At 43.4% G+C, this 27,068-nt stretch overlaps 1 protein-coding gene across 3 annotated transcripts; it reads left to right on the top strand.

Moving 5' to 3' along the window:
• The first annotated feature begins 700 nt into the window (after nucleotides 1-700).
• ubp1 (upstream binding protein 1) lies at nucleotides 701-26,545 on the top strand. Of its 3 annotated transcripts, none has more exons than XM_015356885.2 (16): nucleotides 701-836; nucleotides 11,979-12,130; nucleotides 12,321-12,397; nucleotides 12,908-13,013; nucleotides 13,748-13,854; nucleotides 15,419-15,571; nucleotides 16,710-16,820; nucleotides 17,751-17,858; nucleotides 19,223-19,320; nucleotides 20,810-20,864; nucleotides 20,960-21,053; nucleotides 21,325-21,415; nucleotides 22,439-22,560; nucleotides 23,056-23,198; nucleotides 23,867-23,918; nucleotides 24,516-26,545. In XM_015356885.2, exons 1-16 carry the CDS (start codon nucleotides 766-768, stop codon nucleotides 24,551-24,553), a joined length of 1,578 nt encoding a protein of 525 aa, XP_015212371.1. In that variant the 5' UTR covers nucleotides 701-765; the 3' UTR covers nucleotides 24,554-26,545. The 3 variants fall into 3 exon arrangements, with proteins under 3 accessions (XP_015212371.1, XP_006635692.2, XP_015212372.1); XM_006635629.3 differs by lacking the exon at nucleotides 701-836 and adding an exon at nucleotides 4,244-5,518; XM_015356886.2 differs by lacking the exons at nucleotides 701-836; nucleotides 17,751-17,858 and adding an exon at nucleotides 4,590-5,518.
• Nucleotides 26,546-27,068: the final 523 nt, after the last annotated feature.

The following is a 27,068-nucleotide window of genomic DNA, read 5'->3' on the forward strand; positions in this document are numbered from 1 at the left end:
CACACATTATATATATATATAAAACGTATTGATCTAGGACACTTAAAAGACTGCGCACACAAAATCCTAGTCCTAACTGTCCACGTTTTAACGAGTTCGTTAGCGCGTAGGCGTCTGTGCAGTTCAGTCATTACAGGCAGACACCGACACCCTACTGTGTGGCGATCATGAAAACGTCTCAGTGAATTACAAACCCCTTTTAGGTTTTTTTGTATGTTTGTATTTGCGCTTCGCTGCTCCCGAAAGAGACCTTGCCCCCGAAGGCGGGTACCCCCAGACACACCGGAGCTGTTCTCGGCAGCCACCAGCAGCAGGACAGTAAACGAGGCGGCTCTTGTGCAACAGCCCTGGCGCCCGTCTCCGACAGCGGACGGGTCGATCCGTGGGGCCGGCGTCTGTGTGTGTGTGTGTGCCTGTGTGCATTACAGCTCGGTCCCGATGACGTGGAAATATTAAAACCGGACACTTTGCACATCTGACAAGCCCCGCTCCCCTACATGTGTGGGGTTTTAGGCACGTGTTTGGTTTAGTAGACAGGGAAAGAGAGAGCTTTTTCCTCTGTGTGTGTGTGTGTGACCCCACCCTCTCCGTACGCCCAAGGGCAGTATTGTTAACCACTAGGTAATTATTGACTGTAAACTGAAAGGAGGGATCAGCCTCATGTCACGGCTCTTAAACAAGAGAAATCTCGTTGGTAAATGATTGAGACGTGTTTCCGGCTGCTGCCAGACAGCTGAAGAGTAAGGATCTGCACCTGGCTTGAAAATGCTCTTCTGGCAGTCTCACACAGAGCTCTTCCACCACCAGCAGCAGTATGCCGGCAACAGCTACGTGCGGTAAGAAGGCGGCACGGTGTATTTTTAAAGCTTCATCGACTTGGTACTCTCCCAGGTGTCGCGCTTCACGGCAAGGCACAATAAATTTCCACCTGCATTACAAGCGCCCTGACCTGTAATTTTGAGTGCAGTTCAAGTTAACATAGGAAGGTTTCGTAATTAATCTCTGCAAATGCCGTATGCTTACAAGGTGTGAAAAATACCGTAAATTTGCTTTGCGCTATAGTTTTTATCTGCTTACCTGGATTGCTCTTATATACTGCTTTTGCTTTAACAAAATTAATAAAAACCTTTTACCCGAATATAGATAACAGTAACTGGATGTGTTTAACTTGACATTGACAGCAAAAGCTCTTATACACAGGAGTTTCATTAGCAATCGCGTCCTTTGTCATAAATGTGTTCATTCACTAAAAAAAGTTCAACTGCAGTATATCTTAGACACTTCAATAAACCTAGAAGTGATAGACATACATAATAGAATATTTATATAAACAGTGAACAACGTTGTTGCCGATTCATATATTCATGCTGCAGTTACGGCAGCAGTAACCTAAAGTTACAACTTTAGGATGAGTGCTAAGATTAGTGAAAAGTTCAGATTCTAAATTAGACTCGTCTGAAGTCTTGTCGAAACAAACACGGGAAAATTAACTTCTAAGATCGTTGACGTTTAAACGCCGTTTTGAAGGACGGAGTCATGTCTGTCGCATGCAATTAAAAGGCCCTTAAAAAACCTTGCCACGGAAAGCACATTCGCAATAATCCCAACAAATACGGATGTCCCTAGCGGGTCTGAACAAGCTTGAACGCTTGTGGGATGTGTTGACACGCAGGGGTTAACGCCTGTGAACGACTGAAGCAAATGTACCGCGACAAGCTATTCTGAGCTGCCAGTTAGCAGAGTTCATCTAAGGACATTGCGGTCAGTAATCTGTGATATTTGCAGTAGTTTTTCTCTTACTGCATAAACATTTCCATCAACTTTTTAAGCATCCTTAACGTTAGAAAATACCACTCAGTGTTATAATACAGTATGTACATTGAATGTCGCATGTATATCACGGTGCTTAACGGGGGGAAAGTGGTATCCCATTAAAACACTTCCCAGACGTAGCGATTTCCATCTGAAATCACCAAGCTTTGAAACAACCAGGGACCACGGGGAGGTCTGATTTTAAATTGCACCGTCCCTCTGGGGCGGGACCCGTGGGATTCACTTTGCGGGCCACAACACCGCCGGAGGCGGAAACGACGCCAAAAGGACAGTAAATAAAATAATATTGATCATCATAACAAGGACATTTCGAAAACGGAGAGAACAAAAAAAAACAAACATCGACATTAAGATGCTTTAACCCTTGTTGCGCAAATACTAGCTATCCTGATTAAAATAGTAAATGCGTGGGGGCTTATACATTGCATAGTGGTGCTTGCGCAAAAAGGGGGGTTTTCAAAATGTTCACCCCAGGGAACTGTATTCTGAAGGCACGGCAGGCTGAGACAGCCAAGTACCCGACATTTCTGCTCTCCCTGCAGAGGCTGAAATGTGTGCATGGTGGCAAACGGCTCTGCACCCCGGTCCACAGTTGCCAAGACGACCTGCTCCGCAGAGCCCCACTGTCTCCTGAGAATATCAAGAAATGATACAAACAAGAAGAGGCCATTTGGTCCAGCTACTGTAGTCCACCTGCACTTGCTTTATTGGGGTGGCTGACTTTTACTCTCGACTGTACCTGAGACTTGTTGTCACTTGTAGTCACTGTATTCAGCATTAGGCGTTTTAAAACCATTTTCCTGAACCTGTCCCTTGCGAAACGTTTTCCGCTGTTTTCCCCCAGAAACGGTTTTGGATGGCTTCGGCTTGTAGGCTTTCTCTGCAAAACGGAGAGAATTATTCGCGCTCGGGCTTGGGAAGAAATGGCGGCTGCAGCTACTTACTGAACTGTGCAGGTCGTTTCTTAGGGTTTTGTCATAAAGCGTCCAAGGCAAATGACAACTGAAAACAAATGAAACTTCTTTAGCTCTCGGGGGGATGAACATTAAGCATTATGGCTTAAAGTGGAGCTGTGTCTTGATAATGAAGCATGCTGTTATTGGATGTGGTGAGGATATCCTGGAAGTGGATTAGTGTGGTATTTGATTTCACACAGCTCTACAGATGAGAGATTTGCGTAAAACCCCGGAGCTGTGGTGTTGTTGAAGATGTGGCTGCTGAGATTTCATTTTGCCTCGGTGACAGCAAACATGACCAGGTGGATGCTGCACATTGGGGGTGGTGGAGGGGAGTCCCCATTACCTGTAAAGCGCTTTGAGTGGAGTGTCCATAAATTAACCTGAAAGAGAGTATACCGTACATCTGGTATATCCACCGGGAAGCGTGATCTTAATAGTCATTGTTGCTGGTCCTAGATTATTATTATTATTATTATTATTATTATTATTATTATTAATCATTGATTGTGAATAACTATCGTCCTTCCCAGACTGCAGGGTTAGGCTGCGGCTCCGAGGCTGTAGGACTAAGCAGTAAATGAAAACGGATGGGTGAATTATCTGTTGTTTTCTTGAGCGAAGGGAGGAATGGAGCTAACAACACCAACGTTTTGTGGCATCACGACATTAGCACGATCCGTAGTCGAGAAAAAGAGTGTGTCCTGTCAATTATGGGCACTACGATGGATATGCATGGTCATTTTACTCCATAGGAAAAGTAAATCATGATTAATTTCTCTGTTGCGTTTTCCTTATTTATTTTCGATTCACAACCAAACAAGGCAGAGCGAAAACCCATTAAGAGACACGTGTGCGTCGCCGATGAATACCGTAAACTATAACTGAAGCCTAGCGTGCAAAAAGTCGTGTTTAAGGCAGGGTTTCAAAGTGTTGACTGACTTGTACGATCTGAACATAGGCAAGGAGATCACGGAGCAAGGAGTCAGAAAGCATCGTCTCCCAGGAGACGAGAGCTGGAAGACAGCGAGGGACACGAAAACCAAATCCCTGTTTTAGTCGAAAACCAGCCTGGCTGTAAATTGTGCCGTCTTATGTGCTGTAGCTGGCGCTAGTTGACTCAGAAGGTGGCAGTGTTGTACACGAAGAACAGCTCTATGCTGCGCAGCTGACGTTTGTCTTCCGACAATATTATTATAAGACAGTTTTGGGGGCGTGCATCACCATTTTTAGGTCGGTCCCTCCCAGTTAGATGTTTGTCACGCTACAAAGGCGCGACATGTCTACTTTGAAGCAGGGCAAACGTGTTTTTTATACGGACTTGAAAAGGACTTGAACCGGCCACTGTCTCACTGGTCTTTCCCAGGGGGCCCTGCTGTTTGGGCCGGAATTTAATTGTTATGGAGAATCAACTGAACAAAAACGGAAACGTTTGATAAGGGGGTCCCCCTCCCCTTTTTATTTTAGTTTCAACCTTTCAAAACGCTTAGGGTTAGATTTTTGGTAGGAAATAAAGAGTCGAGAAAAGGCACTACTTCACAGTACCATCACCATCACAGCCGACCTGCGCAGAGGGGGCGTAAGTTAAAAAAAGAAAACAGTCGTTGAAAACGGCTATTGGCCGCCTGCTGCCCTAACAACCGAAGACAAGCCTATCCCGAAGAACATGCCCGGAGGGTCCAGCCAATGAGACGCGCCCGCACCCCGCCCCTCTCTTCTGTGATTGGGCTACACTCGCGTCTTTCAAAGGGCGGTTGAATCCGGAGCCAATTACCGCGAAGGGCCTCCCCCTCCCTCGGAGACTTTCTATTGGCGGGAGGGGTTTGCCACGCGAGCGGGGCGCTCTTGCTGATTGGTCATCGCGGCGGCGGGCCTCACCGCACCGCGGCTGGTGTCGGAACTGAAGGGGCTTTTTTTTTTTGCAGAAGAGCGTGGGAGGCCATGTTGGTGTTGTGTGTGGAGCCGCGACGGTTTCTCTCCGCGGGTTAAAGGAAGCCTAGCCGAGCACCGGCGGGGAAATACGCCCTTTTTTTTTCTAGTTTTGAAATATTTTTTTTTGGTCCCTTTCTGGCGCCGCGCACAGCCGGCCCAGGGCGGCCAGACCACCCCGCTGTGGCCGAGGTCGCGATGAGAAAGGGAGGAGAGGGGTCTCGGAGGAGAGACGGGGCCAGGCGCGCATAGGGCTGTGCCTGGGAGCCGGCGTCCAGCCCTTGGGCGATCCCCGGCTGCTGTGTGCGCCGCTTTCTCTCCGCAAGGCCTCACCCTGCACTTAACCCGGCCATGGTGTGCCGCTTTGTTTTGGCCTGAACCAGGAAGGCTGCTTCTCCTCTTCCTCCTCCTTTTTTTTTTTAAATGGTTTCATTTTTCTTTGCACCACCGAGACACGCTCTTAATGCTCGGCCCCGGGCGCGTTTTGACGACCCCCGCCCTCCGCCTTTTAAACGATGGTCGTGACTAGAGGGTACGCTATCGTGCGGGTCGCTGGCCTCCCCCGCCTGACGTAACACCCCTCCTCCTCCTCCTCCTCCTCATCCTCCCCGGCCGCCCGGCGCGACGTCTGCGGCCACGGTGGAGCCCGCAGGTTCAGACCCGGAGGAGAAGGAGCTGGGGGCGATGGCCTGGGTCCTGAAGATGGACGATGCCGCCATCGAGTCCGGCCTGGTGCACGACTTCGACTCCAGTCTTTCCGGGATCGGGCAAGAACTGGGGGCTGGCGCCTACAGCATGAGGTCAGACACCTCCCTTTCCTGCACGGTCCCTCTTCATCCCTGTGCGTCGCTTTATTAAGGCGGGGGGGGTCCTTTCATCGTGTTTGCCGTGTCGAGGTCGGTGGGTGAATGCAAGTTTCGTGTCGGAGGGTCTCCTTCCCCCCTCGCACGTCGTATAGGACAGGCTGGAGGAGCGCAGCCGACCACCAGCTAGGGCTCTGAAACAAACGCGTCGGGAGTGCTGAACTGCCGAGCATCGTGTCTCCGTGTATCGCTTGTGATGAGCCCGGGGGAAGGATCTGTAGGTTCGTTCATTTCACAGGGCAAGCTGGAACATATATATCGATATATAGATATATTTTGTCCCACCCGAATGCTTTGGATGCTTGTGCCAGGCTCCTTTGCGAAAATGAAAGGTTCATTCTGAAGCCTGAGTTCATTCTCGAGAGTTAATGTGTATAGATATATGAAAAAGACATAATTGGTTATCTACTCTCCTAACGACCCTGATCAACGTTATATGTTGTACGAATTGGCTGCAGTTTTTGTGGGTGCCAAGCCAAACGGGGTGCCCTTATTTTCCTTAGGAAGGGCCAAGTTGCACACTGCAGATCTAGTTGCGGATGGCATCTGTTCTTTAATGGAAGACCCGAAGAAGGCTCCACAGCCCCCCACACACACGTCGTGTTTCCTTTCTGTGCTTCTCGGCGTGGAATAAACCTTTCCTTGTTCTCTTAACTGTGTCTTTATAACTGAACTGCAGGCTCCACAGCAGTCATTGGGCTGGTCTTTAGTGCACAGAAATACAGCCGGCAGTAAAAAAAAAAATCCTCTTGAAAATAGCCCTCCAAGCCTTGTCTGCACCCCTGAAAAGATTTCTTCTGGTATCGGAATCCCTCTGCCCCGTTATCACAACTGCACTCACAGAGGTGGTTAGGCTGTGTGTCGACAGATTCATAGTTCCCATGTGGGCGGTTCGAACAGAACAAAAGTGACTGGAGGTGCTTTATTGAGTCATGCTTGTCATTTTCATGAACCGTGTGGCGGTTTTCTTCCTTGCAGTTTGTTTGCCCCTAGGATAGACGTTCTCATGTTCCTGCGTTGTAGTCTGTTGGGAACAGTCCAGGGACTGTGGTTTGGGTGTGTCTAGACACCAGGTGCTGAACTCCTTGGGGAGTGTTATTTATAGGTATCGCACCAATAATCCCCCCAGAAGCAGTTTGGAAGAGGCAGTAAAGATTCCAGATACCTTTCGTCTTAAATGGTTTACAAGGAGGATTTATATGCATCAACGGTGTACTCCAAACCTTTCTTTGAAATTTGTTTTTGGACATTTTCACAGCTATGGCCCTTAATTCAGCCTAGTCCGTGTGAGATGAAGCCAAGTTTGTCATTTAGCAAATTTTAGATCTCATTCCGAGTTGTCAACAGCCTGAATTATGTATGAGCAGCCCATGTGAAGTGTTATAGTCCCGAATGATTTAGCAGACAAATCTAATAGACTCACTGCCAGATGTTCCTCACCATGAACACCACTGGGTTCTCTCTACACACCACTAAAGCTAAAAGTCCAAAATACACACTCACCTGTCGGTATGAACTGGTATCTTAAATGGTTTTGGTTTCAGTTGAAAATTAGAATGGTTTCTGCATAAAGAAGGAAAAACATTAGGCCAGACACTGCTTCTGATCAGCATGTTATAAAGGACTCCATTAAAATGTCTATGAAAGACAAAGATTAAGTACCAGTGCCATTTAATGAATTGACTTTTGGTCTTGGAACTATGTGGGTGTTGCAGGTTTAATGACTTTGGTTGTAAGCGTTCTCTTAACATTGGATTTGGTAAAACAATTTCCTGTAATCTCACAGTTTTGTTTTTAATGTAATTATACTCATGATTTTGTTAAATATTTTAACCTCCCCCTTAAACTGTTAAATTACGTTGGGTAGACGCATCGCTAAGGTGGGGAGGTCACTTGGCAACTGCATCTTGGATTAGATATGGATGCTATCCCTGGCAGAGTAAAGAATCAACATGCATGTGGTCCACAGAGGAAAAAAACAACTCTCTCTTCTGGAGAGCTGTTCCCTAAAGCAGGAGACTAAAACCCAGAGCCTCATGTACAGTACTAAAAACAAACATGGGTTGGTTTGTTTTCCTGTCACAGGCTTAGCATCTAAAGCGAAAGAATGTGGTTTAAAAAGTATCAGCCTTTGGGTTGATTGAGGAGACATTTTTATTTGAAGTTGTTGGGAATCTTGGAACTGGCTGGCCTTACATGGGCAGCTTATTTAAAGAACGGTCACTCCAGTTCCGACCTGGGATTTAGCTAGGCTGGATTTCATGATGAGTTTTCCTGTGGGGTTTGAGGATTCCTACACTTCAATAAGATGTTTACTTTTTTTAATTTCCAGCAGAAGAATTGACTTCTGCGAATGTATGAACTGGTGTCGTTCCAAGACAAACAGATGTGATTTACATGAGGTCTTCACGTGGTTTCTCACTGACCTCTTCAGTGAATTATTGTCGTCAACAGGTTTGCATTGCAAAGTGATGCTGGCTTTGTAATAAAAAAAACAAGCTACAATAAAGCTACAATGCGCTGCTTTCTATGAACACTGAAGACATGCCCATAAAGCCATCACCAGAATTTAATTTCTGTTTACCGGTTTTAGTGAAATGTGTTTTTTAGTGGTTTTTCATCAGCATATCATGCATATTTCAGCACACTTCGAACATACTGCTTTAAAACATCATAGTAGTTACAGATTTCACGGGTAATGTGATGTAATGTGAAGAAAACCCAGCAGCTCAGAAAAGCGACACAGGAAAGAAAGTGCTATCACCCTACTATGGGAGAGCCTTTAGGTGAAAGCAAAAAAGTGTGGCGTTTGATAAGATGATGTTGTTCTTGAAACCTAGGTCAACTGCAAATTTTCCTAGGAAATGGCCAAATGTATCAAAATAAGTGACAGACTGGTCTTGTCCTTACAACATAAGCAACAGATTGTGAAGCCATTCATCTGCTGAGTAATTGTGTAAGTGTTATTATGATGAACAGACAATTGAAAACCTTCTGCAAATTAACAAATGATGTTATTTAAAAATAAAAATCTTTTGCTTTGTTGCCTTACTTTATTTTCGCCACATGTAGCTCCGGGATATGCAGGTCAAACTAGTTGTCATAGACAAGTTGTTTCTATAGTTCAGTAACAAAAGTTAACACTCTGCTAGGGTGTAGGCCCAGCGTTTCACATGATGAAGCCGGAAGGATATTGCTTTCCTTCCACTGTCGCCCTGCCTGTCATTTTTGAAGGCGTTTCTCAAACGAGCGTTACTGCAGGGTTGTCAAGATGTTGCCCGTCTTCTCTCCCTCGCTGTCTCCAGTCGTCGGTCCTCTCGACGCAGACGCACTGTCTGCACCGGAGACCTGGTCCGGAACAGCATGTCATCTCCAAAGTGCTGCCAGCACAGCTCTGGGAGCAAATTACTGGGATGCGCAGAGCAGAAAGTCACGCACTGTAACAGAAGTACTGCGTGGATCAGCGGTTTATTTTTTTTAGGAAGCAGAGGCAGGTCCAGAGGAAGCCGAGCTTCCAGCTTGGAAATAGATAACAGCACGTGGTGCTTGTGCTTATGAGCATTTGCTGCATTGAGGTCTTTCTTGGGAATTCATGTAGAAGAATGTTTTCTTCAACTTACAATTCGTGTGACATTCGTCAGGAGGTATAAACCTTTCTGCCCGCTGAGCTACAGTTACACCTTTTGCAGACATTTTCTCCATTAGTCTTGCACATATTTAGTGTATAATTAACGATGGAGTGACAGATCTGTACCACATTTGTAGCGTTGAAAAGGGACTGTATATTCTGGTCTAATCTTGTTTCTATAATCCCATTTAGGAAGAAGTGAATGCATTCTTCATCACATTTGCTGCCTCTTAACTGTGATGTTAGTGCTTCTCTTTCATTCGCTGTTTTGTAAGTCTGCATTTTTTTGGCCCAAAACAATGTTTATTCTCAAAAGTGCAAATGTCTTTGTACTTTTTGAAAGGTAACATGTTATAAGAAAACTGGTTAGTTGTGCCACTCACTGAGAGTCAAATTCAGAATTATCTGTATTGTAGCCAGAAAATTGATGGAATCTGTAATTGGAGAACTGAAGGTAACATAAGCCAACTATATTAAAATGCGCAGTGTGTGCTGTCTATATTGGCATCTATTATTATATAGTTACTGTTTAAGTCTACTTATCTGCCCGGAACATGATTGCAGTTCTAGGTTTGTAGCCTTTACAGTGTTGTGTTACGTCACTTATTACAAACGCGAGCTGTGGAGTGTGAAAGGTGCACCTCAGTGGATGGGATACAGTAGCTGGGAATGGTCGAGGAAAAATCCTGCAGGTCGAGGAAAATTAGGAAGGGGGTCATCAGCACTGCCGGCCAGGTTGTGCAGTATGTAGCTGTCAGGCGGTGTGTGGCAGCGGGAGGGGAGACTTGCTTTGGCAATGGGTGGCAGAGGAGAGGGTCTCCAGCCTGCGGAGGGTGATCGTCTGCTGGCGCTGCAGCAGCAGGAAGGAGGCTGCAGAAGGAGAAACAGGTCCTGGAACTGGGCCACATCCATGCTCTCTGGCCTTCCCCCCTCCCCACTGCCTTCACAAGAAGATGCATAAGAATGGTGTCTCCTCCCTCCTAGCGTCCGCCGTCCGCGGTTAAAACTAAAGACCCAAATAGGCCGGCGTTGCCAAGGATGTTGGCGTTGGACTCCGGAGTGTCCCGTGATGGCTCTCCTCTGTAATCTGGAGTGTCTGATTCACTCTTCACGTCCACTGTGGGGGGTGAAGAGTTAGAAGCCCTGCCTTCTAGCTGTCTTCCTTTGTCAGTAGCAAACCAGATCCTTTTCAACCCCTGAGGATCTAATTGCTGCATTTTCTTCATGTGTTTAACTGGGGTGGGGGAGTTGAGCTCAAGCAACAATTTCTGTCAGTCTTGGTTTTCATTTGTTCAAGAGGCAAATAAACCTGCGTAAAGCTTTAGCAGCACGAATAATCGATTGATGGCAGGATTCCTTTGGGGGGGAATAGCAGAAAGCACGCGCAGATAACCGTTATCCCGTGCAACTCGAGAAATAATTCAGTACCCCAGTATCCTTCACAGAGACAGCGGGAAGTTCATGAAACGTTGTGCTCAAGAACAAAAGTAGATTGTCTCGTCAGTGATAACTTGATGTCACAGAAACGCGAAAATCTGAAGTTGTCAAAATTTGATCGGTACTGGACAACATTTCCTCAGAAGGGGGTGAATACTTCTGCAACGCACTGTATAAGAATAACCTGTTTGTTAACAGCCTTAATGTTCTTTTTCTTTTGAGTAAATTACGCTGCATATTTGTATTTTATAAATGCCCTTTAAAATACTGTAGCTATGCTCAAATGTGACTTGCACCCGACAAATGGTTTTAAACCTCATTTAGCATAAGAAATAATCTAGTTCCTAAAAGTATTTATATCATAAATTACTCTTTAAAACAGCACAGTACAGAAAAACAGTACATTAAAACAGAGAATGGTAATTACCCTTAAGTGTTTCTTCTTCAGCACAGTTCACGAATATTTGCAACAGTTTGGCACTACTTAAGTAATTAACTACGTAAGTAAATAGTGTCAAACTGTTGCAAACATTGGTGAACTGAAGTGTTTGTGAAATACTTAAGGCTGATTATCATTCCCTGTTCTGAAATGATTAGATAAGTTTTTTTTAATTCAATTTAGCAAAGAAGCAAATTAATCTTTGCACTTAGTGCAAGGGCACATGTAGGTGGTTGTATATTAGATTTGTTTTAAGTGGTGTAGGTGTTTATTATATGACCACTGAACTGTCCCAGGAACAAAGAAGCAGCAAGGCCATGCTTGGATTCTTTCATTACTATAGAGGAGTTTTTTCCCCCTCATTTTAAGTATGTGAAATATTGGTCTCCTCTACTATTTAAGTCCTAAACTAGATGACCCGAAACAGTGTTAAACAATAGTGAAGCCTTTTATTTATGACTTGACAATGCAAGGAGTTCTGCTCGGCAGAAATGCAATAGCTTGTATCCCATGTAGTGGAGCTCCAATTAAGACTGAATATAAAACATTTAGTTGCTGATTGCAGGGGTATTGTTCTTCATGCATTCTAAAATCAGTGCTAGGTTTGAATTACAATGGCGATCAGAAAGTCGGAAGTTCATCTACTGCAATAAGAGTATTCATACAAATATAATTGAGTGTAACGAATACTGTGACATTCTGCTAGCTCGAGAAGCTGTCGTGCAAGAATCTTGTTTATAATTGAATGTTTGAGGGGGAAACCAGCCTATTTTAACTACTTAATTAAAACCTCTTGCTGACATAACTTTTCCTTTTGCTGTGCATGCTTTGTGTGTGGTTTCATTCCACCTGTAAAGGAAAATAAACATTTGCTCTCTCTCTCTTCTGCCCAGTGATGTCCTGGCACTGCCTATATTCAAGCAGGAAGATGCAAACCTTCCCCCGGAAAATGAGACCAAAAACCCTCCATTCCAGTACGTGCTGTGTGCCTCCACCTCTCCTGCCATCAAACTGCATGACGAAACGCTCACCTACCTTAACCAAGGTGAGCGCCTCCGAGAGGGTCAGGGTTTCCGCTGGAAGTGCAGGTTAGGCTATCGGGATTTACCTGTGAATTACCCAGATCCCACGTTCTTCTGCACAAGCTCAATTTCTTGTGAATCCTTTTGGCGTGGTTACACTGCAGTAAAAGAAATACGGCTCTCGTTTAACATTTTCCTCCCCCTCCCCTTAAGGTCAGTCTTATGAAATCCGAATGCTCGACAACCGGAAGGTGGGGGACTTGCCAGAACTCAACAATAAGACTGTAAAGGTAGGTCCTTTTATCTTCCGTACCTCTGTTGTGTTTATCCTGAGTGAGTGGATGCGGAACTCCAAGGCTCCAGCGGAATACGCAGGCTAGTTCGCTGCCAGTCTGTTTTCCAACGAGGGTTGTTCAAATAAGCCCGGGGCCGCCTTTTGTAGAATATTGATTTTTGGTTTTTAAACGTCTTCCTTAATACTCGCTGATGTACGATGAATGGAGTGTCCAGAAAAGCGCAATATAAGTGTAAGAAATTATAATGAAATAAGAATACTACCAGTATTTTCCATGTCATGGAACTGTGCATAATCCTGGATTCAGTTAAATGCAGGGATGTCAGCTGTTGGCTTTGTTACAGCTGTTGGATGCCCTGGTTTGTATGTCTTGACACATTTTGAAGGGGGCTTCTGCATAAAGTCAAGACTGTTTCCTTAGAAGAGGGTTCGCAGTTATGCATTGATACCAGCAGGGAAACATCCCCACGGTGTTTCCTGAGCTGGATGCTCTCTTGTTCTGTAGAGCATAGTCCGAGTGGTTTTCCACGATCGCAGACTGCAGTACATGGAGCACCAGCAGCTGGAGGGCTGGAGGTGGAACCGCCCCGGAGACCGGCTCCTGGACATCGGTATGAAACGAGCAAACCAGCCCCGAGCCAGTTATCTCAAGTTCCTCCTCCTCGCATGGATGCTTTTCCTTACAGTTGAGCTCTTGTGCACTGGCGTTTCAAATCGGCCGTCGGTAAATGTAAATCTAAACGCTGTTTTCAGACAGCTGTCTTTATCAGAAGTCTCTTTAAACAAAAAAGTTTATAGTGAAAATTACCTTCTACCGATGTCATCATGCGGCATCACAACAGTTCCTTTTTGAGAATTTTTTTTGCTTTTTGAAAATGTTCAGAGCTGCGTTCGACACCTTAAATCGTGGCGCGATTTTGTTTTTTATTGCGAAGTTAAGGCCTGCGAAAAGCACCGAGTTCTTTGTGATTAGAAAAATTGTTCTTCATTCCTGTGGGGGAGGGGGAAATCAAGTCTTTGCAACTGGTTTCTCTTCCCTCAACTGATGAAAATATTACATGCCGAACATAGTCTGACCACCAGCAGCCAGCTTCCATTTGCCTGTGTAAGACAGGGTGGGTGCCTCAGTGCTCCTGGGCTATTCCTGAGGGCAGTGACAGAATGGGCCACGCTGAGGGTGATGTCAAGTATTTTGAAAGAATAAAATAAAAAACATTGAACTTTCCACAATGTTTTTTTGTGCTTGACTGAATGTTCACCTTTAGGGAACCCATCTGCTTGCTAAAGCTGTTGTCATCAGTCACCCGCTTCGCTAAACAGGCTCTTCTTCTCTTCTTCTCTTCAGATATCCCAATGTCTGTCGGCATTATCGACCCGAGAACGAACCCCACTCAGCTCAACGCTGCAGAGTTCCTGTGGGACCTCTCGAAGCGCGCTTCAGTCTTTGTCCAGGTATATCTGCTCTTGGGGTTCATCTTCCAAGCCGCCTTCCCCTTTACAGTCATTGGTTTTGTACACTGCAGATGTAACTAAAAATGTGTGGTGTCAATTCCAGTCATTGGGTGACTTAACTACCCACACTTCTGAGCACAACTGTTGCCCTCTCTCCCGGTTAGGTGTGTTCTCATTCTGCCTCGGCGCTCACTTAATTGAATAAAGGACTTGAATAACTACACACCTAACATTGTTTTGGGGGGGGTCTTAATCCGTTGATCATTCCAAAAATTATTTGTCGAACTCACAGGCATCCGTTTCTCAAGGCTAAAAATAACCAAAGAATAGCCTGTTCTTTCCGTCTCGAAGCAAGACCTCCTGTCAGGAAGGAGAGATATGAAGCCAATATAGCACATCCCCATTCAGAGACACGTCTCGGCAATGTTGGAATCTGTCCGGGTTAATGGGATACAGTGTTTTTTTCCTGTTTAAATACTTTTGTTATCCTTTGTGGCATGGCTTGTCTTCCAGATTCGTCTTTGCACAGCCCTGTCCTTTCTCAGCCTCGATGCAAAGTTGTTTTTTTGTTCAGTGTAGAGTAGACGCACATATCTCTCTATAATGATGATTGCTGGCATATTTGGCTGGCGCACAGCGTGCAGTGCACACAAGGCTGTATTGAGGTGAGAGAACTATTTTCTGTCTGTCCTTCCGTGTGGTTAAAGTTTGGTTAAAGCAGTGGTGACCTCTAGTGGTAGGAAAGGAAAGTGGTGTTTCGACTCGAAGGTGTTTTAAGAGGCCGCCAGTGTGGGTTTGGAGAGGTTTGGGTCTTTATGTAGATTCTTCCGTATTCGTTAAGACATTGTGGGACAGGCACCAAAACCAGACAGAATGCTGAATCAGGCGACACTGTGCTCCAGCCTTTTACAACTTGCTTCCCGTCCCTCATTTGGAATATTGTCTTCTTTTCCTTTACCGTATTCCAAAAAGGATGTGATCTCCTTGAAAAGAGCTTAAAGACGAACAAGAAGAATTCTTTCCTGGCCCGAGAGGATTGTCAGATTTAGATCAGAAAAGTGAGGGTAAAGGACCTCAGATCCCTTCAGTCTAGAACAGAGGCTCTCAGCATTTTCTAGAAGTGTTGTCAGAGGCGATTCGCAGTGTGAGACTGCTGATTTTACACACGCTGCTATAACTGGTAGTAGAATACTTTGCTTTGTTTCTGGGGACCTCCCCAGACAGAAACCAGCCTCCCCTGGTCTGGGAAATGGGAGGAGGTTTGATCCCTCTAAAAATCTCAGTAGGTATCGACAAGTCTGTTTTACACTCTAATGAAACAAGGAATGGGCTCAGACCTGTGAACTAAAGGAGTTCGTTTAGGACAGCATAGAAACCGTTTCTTCACAAAGAGTTGTGGGTGTCTGGAACAGGCTTCCCAAGTATGTGGATGAGGCTCTAATCTGAGCTCCTTCAAAAATATATTTTAGACTTGCTTTGCTGGCAAGGTACCAGACTGTCTCTAAGAACTATTGACACCTCAGCTGTTTTAAATAGGAAGTTAACACTTGACCTCTTTTTGCAGGTGCACTGCATTAGCACAGAGTTTACTCCCAGGAAGCACGGTGGGGAAAAGGGCGTGCCTTTTCGGATTCAAATCGACACTTTCAAGCAGAACGAGAGTGGAGAGTACACCGATCACCTTCACTCTGCCAGCTGCCAAATCAAGGTTTTTAAGGTAACAGTTTCCCCCAGCCTGGATTGTTCAAGGGGAAAAAAACACCCTCAGTTCTGCGGGGTCTTGTTAGAAACGGCTGCACGCTTCTAGTGCGATTCCCTCGGTCTGCTAAGGACCACAGTGCAATTCGCACGTCCCTCCTGCCATCCTTTCCGCTGGATACAGCCTGTTTGTTACATGTGAGAAAGTGGGCCCGTTCTGTAGCACTCTACAGCCACACTTGAGAACCAGAAACCAGCTCAGCTGCAAGCTGCAGAAGGGTGCGAGTCAGTGGGAGGGAGCGCTTTTAACAGTTTTATGATTAATTCAAGGCGCTTTTAACAAGATTAACAACACTCAAATAACATTTTAAGCCAGCAGCCATATCACCCTGCAACTCACAACTGGCAACCCACTGAAGCTAAGCAGGTGTGAGCCTGGTCAGTACCTGGATGGGAGACCTCCTGGGAAAACCTAAGGTTGCTGCTGGAAGAGGCTTTAGGGGGGCCAGCAGGGGGCGCTCACCCTGCGGCTCATGTGGGTCCTAATGCCCCAGTGTAGTGACGGGGACACTATACTGTAAACAGGCGCCGTCCTTCGGATGAGACGTAAAACCGAGGTCCTGACTCTCTGTGGTCATTAAAAATCCCAGGGTGTTTCTCGAAAGGAGTAGGGGTGTAACCCCGGCATCCTGGCCAAATTTCCCCATCGGCTGTTATCAATCATGGCCTCCTAACAATCCCCCTCTGTGAATTGGCTTCATTACTCTGCTCTCCTCCCCACTGAGAGCTGATGTGTGGTGAGCGTTCTGGCGCACTATGGCTGCCGTCGCATCATCCAGGTGGGGCTGCACACTGGTGGTGGTGGAGGGGAGTCCCCATTACCTGTAAAGCGCTTTGAGTGGAGTGTCCAGAAAAAGCGCTATATAAGTGTAAGCAATTATTATTATTATTATTTTAAGCTTGGTGGCTACGAAAAGCAAAGGTTTACTTGCCATGTTAAGTGCTTGTTTAATCCTGTATCTGACTGTGTTCTGCGGTGTCGTTTTCGAGTTGGGGGGGAGGGTCTAGTGAGGGGTGGCAGTGGTTCGCGCAAGCCAGCGAAGTGTCTTCAGTGTGCACACGGCGTGACTCTCCCATTCCTCAATCTGACTGAATAGCCAAAAGGAGCGGACAGGAAGCAGAAAACCGACCGAGAAAAGATGGAGAAGAGGACAGCACAGGAGAAAGAAAAGTACCAGCCTTCATATGACACAACCATCCTGTCTGAGGTAATGAACAGCCAAAGGAGACTAAGCCAAGAGCTTGGACAGGGCTAGAGTTTGAGAGCAGAAACCCTAATTGTAGAGATTATCCCTTCCACTTTTTTGCGTCTTTCAAAAAATCAATTATCATTCCAACCCCTAAAATTACTATTATTTGAAGTAAAACGTTGTCACCCTTACCCTCTTTAAGAGTGTGTCCTCACCAAGATGTAGAATATGAATTAGGCAGCCTTTGCGTGCCACTGATTCTGATAATTTGAGGAAGCAGCAAGGCCAGAAAGTGTGTACACCGAGCTGTCAGCTGTGAGGTTCAGACAGGGGACTATTAATGCAGTTATCGATCATTAAAACAAGCGTTTCTTAATCTTAAAAGCAAAATGGGCAGAAAAACATGTATGTGACCTATACAGTACATTTTAATTGAAAATATATTCTTTGAGTCTTCGAGTATTCAATTTTGAAATATTTTTCAAGCAAGTTTAAATAACTATTTGATTTAAAAGTTATTTCCAGGTGTCAAAATTTATCAAAGGCTTCGTTGTTTTTTTAAGTTACAGTAGATGACAAGTCTTCTTTGGAAGCAATCTTTGGACTATAGCATAATAATCCTCATTAAAAATTAAGGTTGCATTTTTCACTGCTTGTAAATTCAATGCTGTGAATATTTGGGTGGAATGAGAACAAAATAGTTTTCTCGTTGAATTAAAATGAACAGCCAGTCTGGACTTATGGGCACATAAGGATTGTAGGCATGGCCGAAGCCTCATCAGGTTAATACTCGAAAAAGATGATTCGCTCACCTTTAATATCACCGTGATTACCATAATCATGAGAAACGGTTTCGGATAATTCTGTTCCAAGTCGAGAAGTGGTGCTGCATAACATGTGCTCACTGTGTAATTAAAACATTGATCCTAGTCTTTGGTGTTTGTCTAGATGAGGCTTGAGCCTATAATAGAAGAAGCAGTTGAACATGAACAGAAAAAGTCCAGCAAGCGGACTTTGCCCGCAGACTGTGGCGATTCTCTGGCAAAGCGAGGCAGTGTAAGGACTTCTGCTTACCTTTTAACTGTGAGATTCACGCGTGGTGCAGAGTTCAAAGTGTTAGATATAGGGCTTCTGCCACTCCATTGTGAACAGGCCTGTCTTGAGCCTGGCTACCTCATGTGGAACTCCTCGCTTAGCAGCCTCTTGGACTCCCCTCTCACTGGATGTGTGAAACCACTCCTAAATCTAACACTCTCAATGGTGCTGGGAATACAAGAGAGAATTCTTTTTGTTTTCCTTTGGTATGCTCTCTTTGTTTTTGTGTGTTAATTTGGTGTTACCTGTAAGGATGTTAAAGCCCTTTTTTCTTCAGCTTGTATCTTATTGAATGGTTGTGATCTGTGGCAGCGATTGTCACTTCAAAATTCAGTGGTGCCGAAAAGTATTTGTACACACTATGAAGTCAATTCAGTCATCGTACACCAAGTGTTCTTTTACTTTCATACCAGTTATTTTGGTTTAAAGCATTGCACTCCGATAAGTGCACTGATGAATGCAAATTTCATCAAGCGGGGAATTACTTAAACCTAATCTTTTTATACTGTTGTTTTTAAGAGAGGAAACTCAAGCTCAAGGGGAAAAAAGGGCATTGACAAGTCAGGAGAAGCCACAGTTTGTGACTGTTCATTGTCATATAAACACATTGTCCTCATCATTTACTGTAGAACATAGCACTGAAACTGGTAGGGGAATGACTTGCATATTATGTAGTTCTTCTACAAGAGTACACGTTTTGTACAATTTACTTGTCTTGAAGGCACGAGAAAGTTTTGATAAAGCTGTGATAGCATCGACAACGTCTTGGTGTTTTCCTTACACAGTGGTAAGGATTCATTCCGAGATTCATATTCATGCTGGGACATGAATTAATTTAACTCTACAGCACCACATTACAGGACCAGCATGTCCAGATTGCCCTGTAGATTTAAACAAATAACTACATGAAGAGCTGGTTTCACACATCTTGATTAGCACTAATCTTGGATTGATTGAGGGCTAGACAGGGTCTGCTGTATGACAAACCAGTGTTAGCAAATAGTCCTATGCATATTTACCTTCAATAAGAACATCCCATGGTCCAAGATTAGTGTTAGTGGTGTTTGTGAGGCCATTGGAAAACATTAAGAGAAGAATGCTTATTTTGCTAAAAGTATGAAATCTACTTTCTTTTACTGCAGTTTTTTCATCTGACTTTTGAGTTGAGTTTCAGTCTCACTGTGACAGCCTCAGTGTGTGATGAGCTGTAGCTGTAACAGAGCGTCTTGCAATGCATTTCATTATATTCATGGTTTGTTAAAGACGCATACATGGGCGCAAGAAGTGCTGCTTTAACCAGGGTATTTGTGTTTTCTGTACTGCAGTGTTCGCCTTGGCCAGACAATGCTTACGTGAATAACAGCCCGACAGCTTCTCCAGCATTTACCTCGACAGCACACAACACTTACACTGTCCCAGACAGGTAACAGTCGGGCCTTTCATCAGTGTCGCGTTTGTGGTGCGTGTACACGCTGCACTCGTAGAGCAAAGAATGCGCTTTAAAAAACTGAACATCTTTGCAAGCGGCATTTGATAAAAATCAAATGATTTGTAACCGAACAGCTTGTCCTCTGGACCTCCTATTATTAATATTGAATAATGCAGTATTTGATGAACGTTTGTTTGACATGAGATGTTACAAGCAGTGGCATTAGAGTGTTCCTGTTAGGTAGCAGATGCATTATTACATTATATTACATACAGCATTATTAAGATCTCTTTTTACATAATGCTGTAAACTGGTTATCTGACATTACCAGGTGACCATATTCCAGCACACACCTCGAGCACTTCAGCCATGTCCACTTGCAAAGCATCAGAGTTAGTTACTACATATTTGGGAAATGGTCTGGGGAACCTCAGACTAATTTTCTGTAGGATATGTTTGTGTAAGTGGTACACAAATCGGAGAACAATGGGGTTTGTAGTATACAGTAGTTTCTTAGCCAATGAACCGTTGTTTCTCTTTTACAGCAGTTTTTCTTAAATTACTGCCAGCGTACTGCATCGCACTACACATTTTTATTCAGTCTGATCAGCTGCAGGTAAAACAGCTGATCGGATATACCTGAATATTTTTGGTGGAACCTGTTTGCATGCAGCGTTACGATACATCTAAAATGCACAGTATTGATGCTGCTGCTGTGTAGTGCATGATAACAGTCCCATAAATGTCTTGACCTGGGTGGGGAGTAACTTAATTTCTCAAGATGTTTTGTGCATAAAATTGATTAGTCGCCAGTCAACACTGAAATGCTTGTTATGAAGTACAAACTGAAAGTAACTAAACAGAAGCAGACGTGCTATTTTGAAGGAGATTTTATTTACTGGAAAGCATATCTACAAATATGAATCTCTGTAGTCTTTACATTGGGTTTAATTTTTCGTTTTTTGTAAAAATGTCAGATTACTAGTATCTGGCTAAGGTAACAGAGGCATAGTTGGTACATCAGCAACTGCCCTTCTTTTGTGTAATTGCTTTGAAATTCACAGAGTTGCTGTGCTTTTATCACACTAAAATCCTCAGCACGTTTTGGTAACACTTCAGTTTAGGGGTAAACTACAAACCTTTCATTAGTACTTTATTACAGAAAAACAGCTTGAGTGCTATTTGATGGAATGACAAATACATTAATAATACGCATCTTATTAGTAAAACGTGTAGCGTGTTCTTACCTATTACCAGTGACATGCGCCTAGCTGGTTTCATACAGGCCTGTCCACCATTGAAGTATTGGTGTGTCACTCCTCAAGAGCTAAAGCATGGCTTACAGGTTGCTGCTAAACAGATTGTTACAAATTTTCACCATGATTCAAATTTCTTAGCATCTGGTTTATGAATTTCTGTTTTGTTTGTATTGTTTCATTTCTTCATGTTTAATTTTAATTTTAATGTTTGTTTCTGTTCGTAGTAATTCTTCATCACCAAATCATCAGGGAGATGTGACTGGCCACGTTGCTATGGAAGTGAGTGTTCTTTATTTGTAAGGATTTTCACATTGGGATCTAAAAATGGTTATACACTTTCTGGAGAACTAATTTTCTTTTTCCTTCTCTCCTAGCAACTTAGTCCTACAGCCTCTATACAAGAAAGTCAGCAGTGGCTACACAAGAATAGATTTGCTGCATACACTAGGTTATTTTTAAACTTCTCAGGTATAATTGCTATTCTTATGAATTCCTGTGAACTAAGAATGATCTGAATGCTGTGCGTAAATAATTTATTTTTTTTTTATTTGTATAAAGTGAGGTATTCTCATTGCAGTAATGACTGAAAACATAGATCAGAATACTCAGATTTAATTTAGAGAATGTCATTAAAAATAATTTGGAGGCGTTTCAAATGTGTTGCGTTATGATAGTTTAATGTGGCGGTGAAATTTGTGGGATTATAAGGCTGACATTCATTTGTTGGATTTTTTTAAAGGATCCGATTTGCTTAAATTGACACGAGAGGATCTGGTTCAAATTTGTGGCCCAGCTGATGGGATTCGACTGTTTAATGCACTTAAATCAAGGTAATATGGCTTAATCTGGCTTGCTGCCAGCTGATGTGATGGTCTTCACTAGTCTTGTCCCGTTGAATCATGGTATTTGCTTTTAGACATCGTAGTGAAGACAGGAGTGTAAAAACTGCAAAGGCTTCCTCATCCGTTTGCTGCGTTGGTGATGTCAGCTAATTGAAACGGTTCTCCTAGTTTTGCAGCACTCTGGAATTCATTGAAAAGTGTTGCTTAAGTACATCAGGGAGTTTACAAATAAGAGGTAGCCATTCAGCTCAAAGTTCATGCCTCTGAGGAGCGTGTTCCAGACTTGTGCCGTAGTCCTGTTTAAAGAAGTACCTCCTTTTCTGCGTTTTGTGAATGAGCCTCACTTTAGCTTCCTTTTGTCTTGTTTCCTTGTTCTGAAGAAATCCAAAGGACCGACTCTTGTCTACTCCCTTGAGGATTTTTAAATTTTAATGTTTAAGATCTTTGTCATCTTCTCTATTCAGTTCTCAAGAAGGGTTAGTACTTTTAGCGAGCCAGAAATAGGCCTTCTTTTAAACCCTGGGAAGTATATTGTCATTCTTCTCTCGACTGATTCAAGAGTACACGTCTCTGTAACACGGTGACCAGATCGTGTACAATATTCTAAATTATTAGCGCTTAGTTCACTGCTGCTGTTAGACTGCTTTGGCATCTAGCAAACAGTTATTGGCAAGTTAATAATCAGTGATGTACTGCTATGTTGGTACATTTTGTTCTGAGCAAAGGTTAGATATTCCTAGGTTTAAAACCTTAAATAGTTACAATTGCTTACAGTGTAAAACTAGCTTCTTTGTGAATTTCAGCTTTTTTAATTCCATTCTTCTTGTTCTAAAATAGATGACACGTTTCAGTTCTTTTGCAAATTTGTATATGCACTGTGCAGTAACCAAACCCCTGTCTTCCAGTTCTGGCCTTGCCCGAACTAAAAAAAAGATTTGAATTTGAGTTTTTCTTTACAGATTCATCAGCCCATGCCGTGGCTCTAATACAATGTGTTCTGACTTATTACAGGTCTATCAGGCCTCGGTTAACAGTCTATGTGTGTCAGGAAACACCTCAGACTAAAAGGCCTTCGCTGCTGGATAGCTGTCATGAGACTGAAAATGGGGAACACAGCAATAGTGCAATATATGGTAAGCAACCTGTAATGGCTGTTCTTTAGCACAGCGTTATTATTTTTTACATGGCCTTAAGACCTGCTGTGAGGGCAGAGCTGAAGAAGGAATAAGGGGCGCTCCATATCATGCTGAAAACGGCAAAAGAGAAACATTTCAGCTGCAGAGTTACGGTCGGGCATGCAATCAGGTTCTCAAACTAGTGGAATTCGTCTCAACAACTAGCGGCAAAGGTATACAACTGTCCTGTTTGCACGGCATCGAATGTTTTAAAAACATGCTGTAAACAATGGTACGATTTCAAGGCACATTAGTGAGGAGAATATTCACCAGGGCTACTTATGACTAATTTTTGGCTATCTGTATGTTGAGAGCAAAGTGTTTAGAATTGTTGCATTTGATGCAAATCAGTGATGCGTGTGTTTCTTCTGTTTTTTTTTTCCTTTGGTATCGTCATCTTGTCATTGAAAAAACATGTGGGTTCTGTAGCCTGTTAATATTCTTTATTCCCAGTGTATCATGCCCTCTACTTAGAGGAGATGACTGCACGTGAGCTAACAAGAAAAATTGCCTCCGTCTTCAACATCTCCCCCAGTCAGATCAATCATGTTTATAGGCAGGGTCCGACAGGCATACACATTCTCCTCAGTGATCAGGTATCGTCGTCTTGGCCTTGCTTCTTTGAGTGGTCTTTTTGATTGATTTAACCAGTCATGTAATGATGTATTAAACTCCTGGGTGGGACAGCTCACCTTGTCATACAGCTGTTTTTCCACACAACCCTAGCCTGAACCCCAGTTCTTGCTCAGAATCTGATTCGAAATGTCCTTTGGCAACTCCCCTGCTGCACAGTCCAAGTGCGTTCTGGCCACTTCATCGTGAAAAACATTTCAGAACATTGGTAATGATCCTGAAACCAACATAAATGGTGTGTATCTTATCTAAATTGCACACATGTAGGTTGCCAGGCCTTTTGTGTATGAGTGAAATGTTCAGTACACTACAATATCATTGCCAGGCTGACACAAACAAGACCATTGTGTGCTACAGTGCATCTTATCCCTGTTTTTTTACTTGCGCCAGGGTTATTCTCAAGATACCCAGCTATATTGTTTCGTTAAGAAACAGCTGGATGACATCATCAGATCTGTTTACTACCAAGTAGTAATGGGCCACATGGCCTCCTCTTTCTTGAGCTTTCTAATGATATTTTCACCCATCGTTAAGAGAATGATTTCTGTCCTTATTGTATTATGACATATATGGAAATGTTCTTTAGGTCTGTTGTTTCTGTAATGCTAAGCTGTACATTTCTTTTTTATAGATGGTATACAATATTCCAGATGAAAGCTGCTTTTCAGTCAGCACATTAAAAGGTATTTGTTTATTTCTTTGAGCCTTTTGATAACCAATTAATTGCTTTTATAGTTCAATTTATTGTTGCCTGATTAATGTCAGAAATGGGTACGTGTTGTGAATTAAGTCTAATAAAGACTTGCCGTTAAAAAAATCTGTTTTACTCACAATGATAGTGTATTTTCTGCTTTTGGTGGAATGTGGGCGGAGCGGTGGCTCTGTGGCTAAGGATCTGCGCCTGTGGCTGGAAGGTTGCCGGTTCAAATCCTGTGGCCGGCAGAGGAATCCTACTCCGTTGGGCCCCTGAGCAAGGCCCTTAACCCCAACTGCTCCAGGGGTGCTGTATAAATAAACTCTGACCCCAAGCTTCTCTCCCTGTCTGTGTGTCTGTGTCTCATGGAGAGCAAGCTGGGGTATGCGAAAAGATAATTCCTAATGCAAGAAATTGTAAAGGGTTAATAAAGTGATGTTGTTATTATTATGATTATATTTTCAGTTGCGTTTACCCATAAAATGAATTTGTAGAACACTCATGGCAAGATGCACAAGTATATTAGTGTTATGTAACATTTGAGCTTTGTGCGACTGAAGTTTCTAATTCTGCTTTCTTGCTGCAGCTGAAAATGGCGAAGGGTACCATGTCATCTTAAAGTGAAAAGAGTGCCATGACGTTTTTTACGAGCTGGAGGAAGATTTTCTTCTTTTGCGAGTGTACCATCGCACATCGTTACAGGAATCACTGAGCAAATCCAAGTAAATGTTAGAATCTGACTTCAGTGTATAAATTGTTTCATATTGAAAACACAATTATGGGGGAAGGGGATGGGCTGTCTGGGAAGGGGTTAGAGAGCGAAGCCTGTTTCCCCACCTCTGCCTCCTCTCCCCGATCTCGCAGCGCCTGCTTAATGCTGCAGCTTCTTCATTCCAGCTTGGAAGACGCCTCCACCACGGCGAAGTAAACGATGCACAGCCTTAAACTGAATCAGGCAAATACAAGGCCAGTACTGAAATATATTGTGTACTACTATATCTATTGTGTAACTTGAATATATAGAAAAAAATATTGTTCTATTGCTGTTGTACTGGGAATGGACTGAAATGAACTGTAGAAAACTGCTTCCTGGCTGCGCAGAGAGTTCGTGAGATGATAACGGGTTTCTTTAGAGAGAATTTTTCTTTATGCATCCTGATTGCAAAGGGACCCCCCATTTTATTCTGGACAGCTACAGCTGTCGAGTCTCTTACTTTGGGGTTTTGTTTTCTTGCAATAGATTTGTTAACCTTTCCTCGAAACGAGTCTTTCAGATTTTTTTTTTTTGGGGGGCGAGAAGGTTATTAAGACGACGTGCTCTTAACCAGACCTATTAGGTTTCGATGGTGACTCCTCGAAGACTCAGGATTCGGTTGCGGAGACCGCTCGACTCTGATGGGGGGGGGAGAGGGGCTTCTGCTGAAAGATCTTGTGAACAGTGCAGGTAACAGGCGGGAACACGAGGGCATTGCTTTCCAGGTGTCCCGTAAGGCTGAGTTACCTGGAAATACGCAAAGCCTGTGACAAAACAAATTGCATATAAAAGCAAACTGTTGCATATTATGCTATGAGGCTGTTATTTTGTTTTAGATCGTTTTGATTTGGGGCTTCCTGATGTGCCTCATTTTTTTTTTGTGCCATTCAAATGTTAGGTTGCACCTGTATGCACGTAGCACACAGGTTACCTGTGAAGTGTCTTCTTGCGAGCCATGTCATCGAAAAACCACCAGGAGCCTCCAGTTTGTATTCACTGTAAGGCACATCACTGTGGTTTTGTGGGGGGGTTTTAATCAAAACTTACAGCAATTTTCATATCATTATTCCCCCCACTCCCTGTGGCATGAATAATGTGATTTGTTCATGGAGATATGTCAGAGTCAGAACTGGCAGAGAACCGTAAATGGACACATCTGAAAACTGCTTCACCTTTATGCTTATTTAATATTATCCTTGATAGCAAGGGCCTTTCCTCTTGACCTCACAGGCCCTGCAGTTCTCACACTGCCACACTGACTAGAGCACGGAACAGTTGCCGATGTTTAGCTACTCAATCACAGTAAACACTGAAAAATACAGTAATCTTGAAGTACTCAAGTTGGGGAAAGAGTGTTTTTTCAGCTTATTCAAGCCGGTGGTCCGTCAAAGCATTTCGTAAGAGTTAACTGGTGCCACCTTTGGCTGACTAGTTTCTGGTCCCGTTTTTGCTTGTTTTTTTTTTTCATTTTAGCTTGCATGTTTTTTTTTTGTGTTTTCTAGTTGTCTTAATTAGAGGCCCTGATGGTTCTTGAATCCTAAAGGGAAATATTTTAAGTTGACTTTTTAAGAAATGTTTAATTTTCTTTTCATTGCAATCAAGATGTTATGCTTTCTGCTGGTCATAGGACAGAATTCTTAGTTTGTCATGTTGCTTTATGTCTTGAAAGGCTCTGTATGGCATGTCTTTTGTTTGCCATTAATTATTAGGGCATGAGGGAAAGGTGGGGGGGTACGACTTTCTTAAAGTTTAACAATTGTCTTTCTGCACTGAAACAAACCTGTGCAGGGTTGTATGAGAATCAGCAATGCATTCGTTGGTACTTTTCATATTCTACTGTAATAAAAAAAACTTAAAAATGACCAGAGTGACTTGCCACTTTTTTTTCATGCTCACACCTGGGAGAACATGGAGAGAGAAAAAACAAACCTGTGCTGCAAGAGTTAATAAACTGATTCGTAAGCCTTGGTGTTCATCCCAAATTGAAAATGTGGAGTTTCCCTCTGTCGATTTTCCAGCTTTTGAGCTCCTAGAGGTATTGTACAAAAATGGCATTCTGTTTCAGCTCCATCTTGAGTTTGTTTCTTCTGTGCACGTACGTTATATGGTAAACACTTCATCTTGCACTGAAAAATCCCACATCACAAACCTCAGCTGTAGTTTCTTCAGCAGGGGGTTTCAGAAGCATTTCGTGTACACCATTCGTACAAGAATCAGTAAGAGTTAAGCCCCATCTTTAGGTCAAAGTGGTGCTATTGGTCATATGCACAGTAGCATTTATCATCAAATTTGTACTCGATTCATATTGCACTACTTTGGGGGGGAAGAAACAATTTATGTAGCACAATTACAGTGTCCTTAAATGCTCAACAGTTGTGATGGTCA

The sequence above is a fragment of the Lepisosteus oculatus genome, chromosome 10, assembly GCF_040954835.1.
Source record: "Lepisosteus oculatus isolate fLepOcu1 chromosome 10, fLepOcu1.hap2, whole genome shotgun sequence".
Lineage (NCBI taxonomy): Eukaryota > Metazoa > Chordata > Actinopteri > Semionotiformes > Lepisosteidae > Lepisosteus > Lepisosteus oculatus.